The sequence below is a fragment of the Pygocentrus nattereri genome, chromosome 29, assembly GCF_015220715.1.
Source record: "Pygocentrus nattereri isolate fPygNat1 chromosome 29, fPygNat1.pri, whole genome shotgun sequence".
In the NCBI taxonomy this organism is placed as follows: domain Eukaryota; kingdom Metazoa; phylum Chordata; class Actinopteri; order Characiformes; family Serrasalmidae; genus Pygocentrus; species Pygocentrus nattereri.
The window spans coordinates 2,984,604-2,998,465 of NC_051239.1; the positions used below are offsets into that span (position 1 = coordinate 2,984,604).

The window sequence follows — 13,862 nt, forward strand, 5'->3', positions numbered from 1 at the left end:
CGCGCGAGCTCTGAGGGCAGGGCGCTCCGTTTGTCAGCAAAGTGCGTGTTTATGAACAACGTTGTGCCGACGTGGTTCAGCATTACTGGGTAACAGGGAAAGTGAGGCAAGTTGCTCTGGTGCATTCGTTTTTCATTCATTCATACGTCAGTGATCATGCGGTCACAGCCCTGGAGCTGGAGCTTTAACGCACTGAGGTCAGCCAGGAACGCCAGCTCACATTTCATCCCGCAGAACGTGGAGTCTGTTCCTTTACTGTCCATGAACTGACAGATTCCGTTGCTGAGCTCAAAAACTCTGTTGAGAACTTTTCCCCGACTTGGCCGACGCACCTCTGTATGATCAGGGATGTCGGCAGACTCTGAATCCATCTCCCGCATAAAGGACTGAGATTGCCGGTGATTTAAAACTTCACTTCGGATAAAGTTCACGGTTTGCGTTACAGCGCTCGTTACATGGTCCATCTTCAGGACCACGTAGAGCTTCCTGGTGTATGATATGCTGTTAACTCACCAGTGCAGTTCTCCTCCTGCATCTTCACTCTCATCCTTCGCTCTAGTCCACTTCTTTCACCGCACATAGCCGGCGCTCCATCAGTTGGAAGTCCAATAAGTTTGTCCCAGGGCAGTTTCATGTCGGTTCACTTTGACATACGTTTTCAAAAACGTCCTGTCCAGTCGTCCCGTGCATCGACTCAATGTCCAATATTTCCTCTGTAATGCGCAAATTGGAGTCCACCCCATGGGTGGAGATGGCCAGCTGTGCAGCGTCAGTCATGTCAGTGCTTTCATCCACAGCAAGAGAGTCAGCATGAAGTCTTTGCCTCTTTCACTCAACTGTGTTCTTAAATCAGTGGCCATCTCACAAACTCCACCAGCAGCCGTATTTCTACTTGGGCTTAAATTGGCCAGAATCTGTTTTTTGTCTGGACATGCGACGTTGCGCACCTTGATCACGCAGCTCTTCAGAAAGTCTCCCTCGCTGGACGGCCGGGCTGCTGGAGCGAGCTCCCTGCTTTCACAGCTGCTTCGCTTTCCGGGTGAAAAACGTCTGCAGCTTCTTTTTTAACTCGTCTACTTTCTGTATCTTTTGCTCTGCATTCAAGTCTTTCAGGTTATCCTGATGTTTTGTCTCATGGCGGCGTCTTAGATTCAATTCTTTGAATGCAGCCACAATAGCGGCACCAATGAGACAACCGGGCCACTCGTAGCAATAATATAAAATGATCCCGGGCCGGATAGAATTGCAAGCCGGGCCGGATGTGGCCCGCGGGCCTTGAGTTTGACACATATGCTCTACATGAACGAAAAAGGGGAACAGGGGAAGAACACCAGCTGTTCGGAGGATGTTCAGAGGAAACGCTGTGTCTGTGTGTAGCGTGGCCCCCGAGAGCCGGATCAACCTGCAGGTTTGGGCTCCCTGGAGCTTTAAATAAGCTCTTTAATAGACCTGATTATGCAGATTCTGACACCGGTCTCTATAAACATGGACCGAAGCTCATTAGCATAGATAAAAACAGCCCCTCTTGAAGGCTGAATATCCCCCCTCATATAAAACAATGAGGTTCCAGCTGAAAGAGTGACCGCTGGGGTGGGGTGGACGTGTCTGTGATGGACGCTGTTTTTTCCTCCTCAGGCCGTCTTTGATGTGGACAGGAACAAAGGCCTGACCCTGATTGAAGTGTTGGAGGGGTTAACTCCAGATGACATTAGGAAATGCACAGGCGCAGACTTTGAGGTGAGTGATGCATGCTGGGAAATGTAGTGAATAGCACCACAAATGTGTTCTATAGTGGCTACTGTAGTGAGGTTTACAGAAACGCTGGTCAAACGAGAAGCCGTGCACGCTTAAAAAGATGGTTCTTCAAAGGTTCCTTAGTAAAAACATGTTTCTGTTTAGAACCAGGAACACTCAAAGAACCCTTTAATCATGCGAAGGTTCTTTGCATTGTGAAAGGGCTCTTCAGTTTGATGGAAAATGTGCTGTAGATGTTTCTATATAGAACCTTTTTTTCAAAAAAAAGTGGGACACAGAACCACATGCAGTACATTCTCCATCAGCAGAGTGTTCGTGGTTCTATTATTAAAGAACCCGTGAAGAACCCTTGCTTTGCAGTTTGTAGAACAGGCTCAGTTTATATCACGGTACCTACTTTTAGAGCCAGAGAACAGACGTGTGGGCGGAGCCTGGAAGTTATGGCTCCGTCAGAATCCGTGGTTTGTGGTGTTTATTACGGTGCTGAATATCTCAGGATGGTTCTGGTGGAACGGCGTCTCACAGGATCGACTCTGATAGCGAGAACACACGTCTGGTGACGACGGTGCCCCTAAGTTACACCCCCTCTAAGCTCTGCCCCCCAGATACCTGTGCTCTGTTTCATCTCTGGAGTTCAGTCAGTAAACACCCCCCACCCCCAAACCCCCCCACCCCCTAAAATAACAACAACACAAACAACAAGAACCACAACAACCACGGAGACCCAGTGGTGAATCCCCTGATCCGGGGATTCGGAGAATCGTTACGACTCTTCTGACCAGTGATGCCCAGAAATGAAAATTCTTTGCCAAAAAATATAAAACAGAAAAGATCCGACAACACAAACTGTTCACATCAGATGATCTCCGTGAAATGACCACAGTGCGCAGACCAGTCGGTCTTCCAAGACCATGAATTGAAAATTTCAGTTATTATTTACATTTTCCACGGTGGTGTGACGGTTCGGAACTTTTTAAGTCCGACTTTTTCTCTTTTCACTCTTTCCAGAGCTAAAAAGTGCCACTTTGTTGTCATTTTGGTGGCTGAAATTTTGCCACAACAGAAACTTGAAATTTTGTAATTAGAAATTTTGCTGCATTGTAAATTTGAAAATTTAGAAATGTAGAAATTTGTAAATTTGGTGCAACCAAGATTTTAAATGAAAGTTCCGGCGCGTTGGACAGTGTTAACGAACACACCAGCGCCTCCTACTGTGAGCTCCGCCTACTCGGGGCGCTGGATTGGTTCCGAAATTTCCCACTGTAGTAAGTGTACATTCCCACATTTAGCCCAGAATTCCTGGCGGTTCTCCCCCGACGTTCTCGTTTGGAGGTCTGACCCTGCGAGACTCCGAATGAGCACAGAGCTGAAGGTTTTAATGTTTTGTTTTCTCTCTGTTTAAACAGGTCTCTCCTAACCTAAAGCCAATGCAGCAGATCTGACGCTGGAGCTGAAACGCTCCGATATGTCCGGAATTTCACTCAGTAAACGACAAACAATCAGCCATCAAGCAACTTAACATGTAGGAAATCTCAATGCAATAAATGTAAGTTTAGTCAGGAAAATCATCTTAAACCTGGTCCAGACATCTAATATTTCTCATTCTGAGATTTAGTTCAAACTCATTCATTTCTATTTGATCATTTCCAGCCTCTCTTTATCCAATTAAACAGACTGTTTTAGTTACCGTGCCTTTAAGACTAACGTATATGTAAATGAGCTCTGCTCCGATTGGCTGCCTCGTTCAAAAAGCAGCCCAGGCTGAAACACTCCCTGTGACTTCAGCCTGAAGGGGCCAAAAACCGAAACTGAGGAAAATGCACCTTCAGTGACTCGGGCCTTTAACGGCTAGAACTCGCCACACGGGGTTAATCGCTCGTTTTCTTACGGCCAGTCAGGATGAGAAAGATCAGATGTTTGGACGAGGCTGCAGACGGTTTTATGTGCGGTCAGACGTTGTGCAGTGACCAGCTGACGTGCAGAGTGTGCTCCGAGTCTGAATACGGAGCAGAGCTAAAGGTCAGACAGTGACCACAGAGGCAGAGACTCATCAGTGGAGCACATGATCAGCACAGTGTCCAAACAGATGAAGTTCATTCTTCTCCGAGTTCATTAGAAACCTGCGCTCACATCTCAGCCCAGCCGTTACGCATGGATCCATTTCACACCCCGGCAGCCGCAGCTTTCAGCTCCCACTTCAGCTTTCCTTGTGTTTTGTAAATAATAAAAGAATTTGTGTCTCAGACGGAGCTCTGTCTCTTATTTCAGCGTCATCTATTAATGTCTCCAATAAAGCGGCCACTGGGTGGAAGAAGGTTGGGGTGTTTCTAATAAAGTGACCACTGAGTGGAAGAAGGTTGGGGTGTTTCTAATAAAGTGGCCACTGGGTGGAAGTGGGTGGGGGTGTTTCTAATAAAGTGGCCACTGAGTGGAAGTGGGTGGAAGAGTTTCTAATAAAGTGGCCACTGAGTGGAAGAGGGTTGGGGAGTTTCTAATAAAGTGGCCACTGAATTAAAGTAGGTAGGGCAGTTTCTAATAAAGTGGCCACTGAGTGGAAGAAGGTGGGGCAGTTTCTAATAAAGTGACCGCTGAGTGGAAGAAGGTTGGGGTGTTTCTAATAAAGTGGCCACTGAATTAAAGTAGGTGGGGCAGTTTCTAATAAAGTGGCCACAGCGTGAGTTACTCATTTCTCATTTGTACGTGCTGCTCCTGATCAATTGGATCGATACTTATGATCGTAACCGCAGGGCTTTAAGTGTGTGTGTGTGTGTGTGTGTGTGTGTGGTTTTGGGGGCGTGGCGCTACGAGCTCTGAACAGTGATGGTTTATTCAGAGCTATCAAACCGATTCTTTCGAACCGTCCGTTCAAATGAATCGAACGACTCATTTGATTCAGATTCACAAGCCAACTTTATTCTAATTTGTGACTTCACATTTAGTGATTAGTGAGTTTTCTCTTCTGTAAATAGTTATTTACCGCTCACACGTGCAGCGCAGAATAAACAAACATCAGGAGGAACTGAAGACTCTGATAATGAAGACTCTGATAATGAAGTGAGATCTCACGTTGTGAACGCTCGGCGTTGTAAAAGACGTGTTTGGAGTTTAACGTCTTTAACAGACACGCGCGGTACTTCATGGTTTTATGACATTATTATTTTTAAGTACAGCGGCCCCGCAAATAAAGCAATGCACGAAATAATACGACATGAATCATGAATCATTGTCATTATCTGAATCACTGAATCACACACGTTTCATAAACATATAAACTGCGTTATTATGATCATTTATTCTGTCATCAAGACGGCCATGAACCTCGTGCACACACACACACACACACACACACACACACACACACACACACACACACACACACACATCGAATCAGTTGGGACCTGCGAAGAGAATCGGTTCCTCTGATTCACTAGCAGCGAGTCGATTCAGCGGAGTGATTCTCTCGCAGGCTCGGCGTTGTCTCCGGGAGCGCGCGGCGCGGCGGCAGTGCGCTCTGGGCTCACGGCAGCATGGCCTCCTCTCAGGGGAAAGCGGAGCTGCGGCACGCGGACTGGATGGCCACTTTACCGGAGAACCTGCACGCGTTGCCGCTCACCAACCTCGCCATACCGGGTGAGTGAGTGCGTGCGCGCGCGTGCGCGCGAGAGAGCCACGCCGAACGGATCGGTTGCCGACTTGCAGCGCGGCGCTCGAGCTCCTTGGCCGCGCGGCTGGAGCGCGGAAAAAGCCTCGGCGCGCGCGTTTGGGCGGGTTTGCGCGCTTTGGAAGCTGCTTTGTTGATCTGAGCGCTCGGGCTGGTGAAAGGCGCGCGCACGTGTGATAGGCAGCCTCGAGCTGAACAGGCAGCGGTCGGGGGGGTACGGGTCCTGACACTTGTTGCACGCGCACAGCGTGAGCTCAGACTATATGTATCACTTTATGGGGATTAATTATGAATATTAATATGAATCATTATTAATAATCAGCATTAGACATAAACACGTGCTGCTGCTCCTGTGGATCAGGGGAGGGCGGATCAATACTGGAGTATCGATACTCACAGAAATGGTTCTAATGTTTTCTTTAAAGCAGAATAATAATAATAATAATAATGACAATAATAAAAATAATAATGATAATAATATGCCTTTGATGTTCACTTTTGAAAGTGGTTAATTGGTGCTGCTCAGTATTGGATCATGACAGAAGATGATCGGTGTTATTGACGGTTGTGCGTGTCAGTCTGACCGTCTCTGCCCGGCCCGCCCGCCCGCTGCTGTTTCCTCTCCAGGGCACTGGCTGCTCTGCTGTCCAGATGAAGCTCTGAGACCAGAGCATGTGGTCATTCTATCAGCAGCAGCGCCCGAGCACAAGTCTTAGTCCTATTACTGTCCACACTGCAGTGCCAGGCAGTTACAGTGCAGTTCAGCTGCTCATCAGTCATTAAAACTGACTGGTGATAAACGGACTGGGCATTTAAACCGAAGCAGGAGATTAAGGTGTTTCCGGCTTGTTGACACTGGGAGGTCATTAGAACCCTGATTAGCGTTAACCCATTAAAATTATTAATCCTGTGCTGTACTGAACTGTAGAAATAATCCCAGGTTATATTAATCCTGTGCTATACTGAACTGTAGAAATAATCCCAGGTTATATTAATCCTGTGCTATACTGAACTGTAGAAATAATCCCAGGTTATATTAATCCTGTGCTGTACTGAACTGTAGAAATAATCCCAGGTAATATTAATCCTGTGCTATACTGAACTGTAGAAATAATCCCAGGTTATATTAATCCTGTGCTGTACTGAACTGTAGAAATAATCTCAGGTTATATTAATCCTGTGCTATAGTGAACTGTACAAATAATCCCAGGTTATATTAATCCTGTGCTGTACTGAACTGTAGAAATAATCCCAGGTTATATTAATCCTGTGCTGTACTGAACTGTAGAAATAATCCCAGGTTATATTAATCCTGTGCTATACTGAACTGTAGAAATTATCCCAGGTTATAGTAATCCTGTGCTGTACTGAACTGTAGAAATAATCCCAGGTTATATTAATTCTGTGCTATACTGAACTGTAGAAATAATCCCAGGTAATATTAATCCTGTGCTATACTGAACTGTAGAAATAATCCCAGGTAATATTAATCCTGTGCTGTACTGAACTGTAGAAATAATCCCAGGTTATATTAATCCTGTGCTATAGTGAACTGTAGAAATAATCCCAGGTTATATTAATCCTGTGCTGTACTGAACTGTAGAAATAATCCCAGGTTATATTAATCCTGTGCTGTGCTGAACTGTAGAAATAATCCCAGGTTATATTAATCCTGTGCTATACTGAACTGTAGAAATAATCCCAGGTTATATTAATCCTGTGCTGTACTGAACTGTAGAAATAATCCCAGGTTATATTAATCCTGTGCTATACTGAACTGTAGAAATAATCCCAGGTTATATTAATTCTGTGCTATACTGAACTGCAGAAATAATCCCAGGTTATATTAATCCTGTGCTAAACTGAACTGTAGAAATAATGGCAGGTTATATTAATCCTGTGCTATACTGAACTGCAGTAATAATCCCAGGTTATATTAATTCTGTGCTATACTGAACTGTAGAAATAATCCCAGGTTATATTAATTCTGTGCTATACTGAACTGTAGAAATAATCCCGGGTTATATTAATCCTGTGCTGTACTGAACTGCAGAAATAATCCCATGTTATATTAATCCTGTGCTATACTGAACTGTAGAAATAATCCCAGGTAATATTAATCCTGTGCTATACTGAACTGTAGAAATAATCCCAGGTTATATTAATTCTGTGCTATACTGAACTGTAGAAATAATCCCAGGTAATATTAATCCTGTGCTATACTGAACTGTAGAAATAATCCCAGGTTATATTAATTCTGTGCTATACTGAACTGTAGAAATAATCCCAGGTTATATTAATCCTGTGCTAAACTGAACTGTAGAAATAATGCCAGGTTATATTAATCCTGTGCTGTACTGAACTGCAGTAATAATCCCAGGTTATATTAATCCTGTGCTAAACTGAACTGTAGAAATAATGCCAGGTTATATTAATCCTGTGCTGTACTGAACTGTAGAAATAATCCCAGGTTATATTAATCCTGTGCTAAACTGAACTGTAGAAATAATGCCAGGTTATATTAATCCTGTGCTGTATTGAACTGCAGAAATAATCCCAGGTAATATTAATCCTGTGCTGTACTGAACTGTAGAAATAATCTCAGGTTATATTAATCCTGTGCTATAGTGAACTGTACAAATAATCCCAGGTTATATTAATCCTGTGCTGTACTGAACTGTAGAAATAATCCCAGGTTATATTAATCCTGTGCTGTACTGAACTGTAGAAATAATCCCAGGTTATATTAATCCTGTGCTATACTGAACTGTAGAAATAATCCCAGGTTATATTAATCCTGTGCTGTACTGAACTGTAGAAATAATCCCAGGTAATATTAATCCTGTGCTATACTGAACTGTAGAAATAATCCCAGGTAATATTAATCCTGTGCTGTACTGAACTGTAGAAATAATCCCAGGTTATATTAATCCTGTGCTATAGTGAACTGTAGAAATAATCCCAGGTTATATTAATCCTGTGCTGTACTGAACTGTAGAAATAATCCCAGGTTATATTAATCCTGTGCTGTGCTGAACTGTAGAAATAATCCCAGGTTATATTAATCCTGTGCTATACTGAACTGTAGAAATAATCCCAGGTTATATTAATCCTGTGCTATACTGAACTGTAGAAATAATCCCAGGTTATATTAATCCTGTGCTGTACTGAACTGTAGAAATAATCCCAGGTTATATTAATCCTGTGCTGTACTGAACTGCAGAAATAATCCCAGGTTATATTAATCCTGTGCTATACTGAACTGTAGAAATAATCCCAGGTTATATTAATCCTGTGCTATACTGAACTGTAGAAATAATCCCAGGTTATATTAATCCTGTGCTATACTGAACTGTAAAAATAATCCCAGGTTATATTAATCCTGTGCTATACTGAACTGTAGAAATAATCCCAGGTTATATTAATTCTGTGCTATACTGAACTGCAGAAATAATCCCAGGTTATATTAATCCTGTGCTAAACTGAACTGTAGAAATAATGGCAGGTTATATTAATCCTGTGCTATACTGAACTGCAGTAATAATCCCAGGTTATATTAATTCTGTGCTGTACTGAACTGTAGAAATAATCCCAGGTTATATTAATTCTGTGCTATACTGAACTGTAGAAATAATCCCGGGTTATATTAATCCTGTGCTGTACTGAACTGCAGAAATAATCCCAGGTTATATTAATCCTGTGCTATACTGAACTGTAGAAATAATCCCAGGTAATATTAATCCTGTGCTATACTGAACTGTAGAAATAATCCCAGGTTATATTAATTCTGTGCTATACTGAACTGTAGAAATAATCCCAGGTAATATTAATCCTGTGCTATACTGAACTGTAGAAATAATCCCAGGTTATATTAATTCTGTGCTATACTGAACTGTAGAAATAATCCCAGGTTATATTAATCCTGTGCTAAACTGAACTGTAGAAATAATGCCAGGTTATATTAATCCTGTGCTGTACTGAACTGCAGTAATAATCCCAGGTTATATTAATCCTGTGCTAAACTGAACTGTAGAAATAATGCCAGGTTATATTAATCCTGTGCTGTACTGAACTGTAGAAATAATCCCAGGTTATATTAATCCTGTGCTAAACTGAACTGTAGAAATAATGCCAGGTTATATTAATCCTGTGCTGTATTGAACTGTAGAAATAATCCCAGGTTATATTAATCCTGTGCTGTACTGAACTGCAGAAATAATCCCAGGTAATATTAATCCTGTGCTATACTGAACTGTAGAAATAATCCCAGGTTATATTAATCCTGTGCTATACTGAACTGTAGAAATAATCCCAGGTTATATTAATCCTATGCTATACTGAACTGTAAAAATAATCCCAGGTTATATTAATCCTGTGCTATGCTGAACTGTAGAAATAAACCCAGGTTATATTAATTCTGTGCTTAACTGAACTGTAGAAATAATGCCAGGTTATATTAATCCTGTGCTATACTGAACTGTAGAAATAATCCCAGGTTATATTAATCCTGTGCTATACTGAACTGTAGAAATAATCCCAGGTTATATTAATTCTGTGCTATACTGAACTGCAAAAATAATGCCAGGTTATATTAATCTTGTGCTATACTGAACTGCAGTAATAATCCCAGGTTATATTAATTCTGTGCTGTACTGAACTGTAGAAATAATCCCATGTTATATTAATCCTGTGCTATGCTGAACTGTAGAAATAATCCCAGGTAATATTAATCCTGTGCTGTACTGAACTGCAGAAATAATCCCAGGTTATATTAATCCTGTGCTGTACTGAACTGCAGAAATAATCCCAGGTTATATTAATCCTGTGCTGTACTGAACTGTAGAAATAATCCCGGGTTATATTAATCCTGTGCTGTACTGAACTGCAGAAATAATCCCAGGTTATATTAATCCTGTGCTATACTGAACTGTAGAAATAATCCCAGGTAATATTAATCCTGTGCTATACTGAACTGTAGAAATAATCCCAGGTTATATTAATCCTGTGCTATACTGAACTGTAGAAATAATCCCAGGTTATATTAATTCTGTGCTGTACTGAACTGTGGAAATAATCCCAGGTTATATTAATCCTGTGCTATACTGAACTGTAGAAATAATCCCAGGTTATATTAATTCTGTGCTGTACTGAACTGTAGAAATAATCCCAGGTTATATTAATCTTGTGCTATATTAAGAAAAAAAGTATTAAGAGACAGAAGTACTTAAGTAACGTACAGATTCAAATATTACTTAAGTGCAGTCAGTAAGTACTCTTCGTTACTGACCCCTAGTGGTCTGTAGGGGCTTTGATGCTTCCTCAGGTTCCAGTTCGGCCAAGTTTCAGCTCTGACCAGTCCTCTTATAGTACTGACCGTGAGCGGAGCCAGAGGGCATCTAAACAGCTGTTTGTGGAATGCTGGACAGATCCTTCCCTTTCCCATGGTTATCTGCTCCGAGGGGATTCTGGGTAAAGACTGGATTATGCCTGCAGGGGCATCAGAAGGTCAAGCATTCTGTCCTAAAGACTCTAGAACAGTGGAACTGCAGACCCTGCGTAGAGGAAGGGTGACCAGCGTGCTGAACACTCTCTGATTACTCTGTATAATTGACCTATTGGTGATCAATCAGTCAAACAGCCAGATTAATGAAAAGGATCGCTGTAAGGATTAATTAATAAAACATAATCTCTCAGCTCATTTACCCTTAGATTTGACCTGGCTTTCATATTTAAAGGGGAGCTCCACTGATTTTACAAATTTCCTGCATAATTAAATGGCTACGGTGTAAACAGAGTCGTTCAGAGAGGTTCTGCGTTCTAGATAAACTGACCGAGTCAGAGCCGTTCACAGTGGTGGTGATGGGAACCAGGCAAATAAAGTGTGGTATATATGGTATATGGTAAATAAAGTGTCTATATCTGTGTTGTAGTCATGGCGACGCCTGGTTCCCATCGGAACCGTTTCACACCAAACCCTCTGGATCTCTCTGTTTACATCCCAGTTGTGGAGAAATCCTGATAGATTGGTGGAATTACCCTGTAAGGCTGGGTTTTCAAGGCTTCTGAACTTAGAAGTCACTCGTGAATAAACATTCTGGCAGGAAGTTTGAAGGCTTCCTCCGTCACATCGTTTTCATTACTCACACTGTGGGATTATACGAGCTATTTCTGAATAGAACAAGCAGGAACTGGGAGGAAAGTCCAGATTCTAAACTTTCAGTCCAGATAAGATCAGCATCTGATGACAGAAGAGGACAAATTTTATTATGATTTGAATTTGATGAAAGGTTATTGCTGTTTGATCACTTTATAGTGTTGATGATTCCTGACCGAGAGAAAAGTGCCGACTCTAATCTGTCGATAAAGATTGTAAAGCAAAATGAACACAAACTATTAAATGAAATATATGAAATATATAATCACTGTTTAACCCTTTATGCTCTCAGTCTTCTTACAAACTGAGGCTGATTATTCAGTATCTACAGGGACTTCAGTGCAAACTGGCTGAGCTGATCTTATATTATAGGAGGGTGTAATGTTGCGTTGAGGGCGGCACGGTGGCGTGGTGGGTAGCACTGTCACCTCACAGCGAGGAGGGCCTGGGTTCGATTCCCCGTCCGGGTGACTGGGGTCCTCTCTGTGTGGAGTTTGCATGTTCTCCCGGTGTCTGCATGGGTTTCCTCTGGGTTCACAGTGCTGAATTGCCCCTTGGTGTGAGTGACTGTCTGTGTCTGTCTGTCTGCCCTGCGATGGACTGGCGACCTGTCCAGGGTGTATCCTGCCGCTGGGATAGGCTCCAGCACCCCCCCTTGACCCTGATGGAGAAGCGGCTTGGAAGATGGATGGATGTTGCGTTGACATCACTAGCCACGTTTACATGCAACCTAATAATCCGAATAATAGCTCAATCGGAATAGAATATGTCCATGTAATCACTTAGACTAGTCCGATTGAGGCCTTTTGGAGTATCAGTTTCTATCTGACTGATCGAGGTGGGAAATCCTGTAAATAATCTGTTAAATAGAAGAATAATATCCGTGTAATCCGTGTATCCGATTACATTCCCTATCGGAAAGTTTAAGCCCGTTCTGCAGGTGCGTCGCATCACAGTGAGAGTATATACCGTTCAACACAGCGGAGCAGAAACTGGTCTGCAGAGGAGACGGTGGTGGGACGGACGTCCAGCTTATGTGTCTCAGAGCACGACATCTTCCTCTCGGCCTTCTTTAATAAGGACACGTGAAGGACGTTTTCCTGAGTCTTTTGTAAGAGTGTAGATATATATGTATCTCCCTGACTTTGAACTTGAAGACATTAGCTAATTAATGCAACAATTCTAGCACACGTAGAACCGTTCATACACATCATGATGATGGAACGTCTGCAATGTGGCCAGGATTTGCTCTCTATAGCAAAACAGCAGCAACTCTAGATATTTAGACGTTAATTGACTGACATTGGCCAACAAGTTAGACTGAGTCAGTGTGTCTCAGTGCTTGGGGGGACCAGCAGCACCTGAGCCTCTTCATGTTGTGGAGAACTTGATGTCAGACACAACCCTAACCCTAACCCTAACCCTCTCCACTCATTTCAGTGAACCGTGAGACTAATTCCTGTAAAACCACGTGATTCTGAATGGCCACCATGACTGAGAGGGCTCAAAGCTGTGGACACATGGACATTAGGCTTTGCAGGATGTTAAGAAAGTCCTAATTGATTTTCATGGCTGGAATTTTTCATTTGTCGCTGAGGAATTTTAGTACAATGCAGTCCTGCAGAAAGTGCAGCCTTGAGTTTCCATCATAGAAAATGAGTGAATGCGATGAGGGTCTGCTTGACATGCTGGAATATTTGAGTGGTGATGAAGAGAGAGGAGCTCCGCCGCCGCAGGCCGGCTCAGCGTTATCCACAGAGCGTCTGTGTACAAAGAGTTAAGAGTTAATCCTCCATTCACTGATGGCAGGATGAGCTGTTCCAGAGCTACTGGTCCATTTTAGACGGTTTCAGATCCACATCAGTGACCTTCTGTTACAGCAGTGCCATTAAAACGGTCACTACAGGCTTTTCAGTTCACTTTAGAAAGGTGTGCAGCCATGACTGTTTATATTCACAGTGTGAAGCTCAGTATTTCCCAGAGGGGATCATTCCCTTACTACTCTAAACACTGGGGTCATTTGGATCTGTCCATCTCTTCTTAATCTCTCCTCTAAAGGTTCTTCATAGAACAGGATCCTCATGTGTTTCATATCTAAACGCTCCGTTATCTTCATCACTACTTTCCAAACCCGCTGCAGCAGCTTCAGCAGCTGGAAACTCTCTGATGCCGTTTCTCACGAGTCTCCGATATGGACTGAGTGAAGAATGAAGGGTTTCCTGCATGAAGGTCAGTCCTTAGTGATCTCCTGAGTGTCCGTCGGTCAGTTTCACTCAGAATGTAGACGGACAC

At 42.7% G+C, this 13,862-nt stretch overlaps 2 protein-coding genes across 2 annotated transcripts in view; both read left to right on the forward strand.

The window, feature by feature from the left end:
• oxct1a (3-oxoacid CoA transferase 1a) overlaps positions 1 to 4,000 on the forward strand; it is an 85,267-nt gene extending 81,267 nt beyond the window's left edge. Inside the window, exons 16-17 of the mRNA XM_017686830.2 lie at positions 1,636 to 1,737; positions 3,162 to 4,000. Of these exons, the coding sequence (XP_017542319.1) occupies positions 1,636 to 1,737; positions 3,162 to 3,197 (138 nt within the window). The 3' untranslated portion in view covers positions 3,198 to 4,000. The remainder of the gene's footprint in view (positions 1 to 1,635; positions 1,738 to 3,161) is intronic.
• Positions 4,001 to 5,197: 1,197 nt separating this feature from the next.
• plcxd3 (phosphatidylinositol-specific phospholipase C, X domain containing 3) overlaps positions 5,198 to 13,862 on the forward strand; it is a 36,279-nt gene continuing 27,614 nt past the window's right edge. Inside the window, exon 1 of the mRNA XM_017686832.2 lies at positions 5,198 to 5,385. Coding sequence (XP_017542321.1) covers positions 5,283 to 5,385 — 103 coding nt within the window. The 5' untranslated portion in view covers positions 5,198 to 5,282. The remainder of the gene's footprint in view (positions 5,386 to 13,862) is intronic.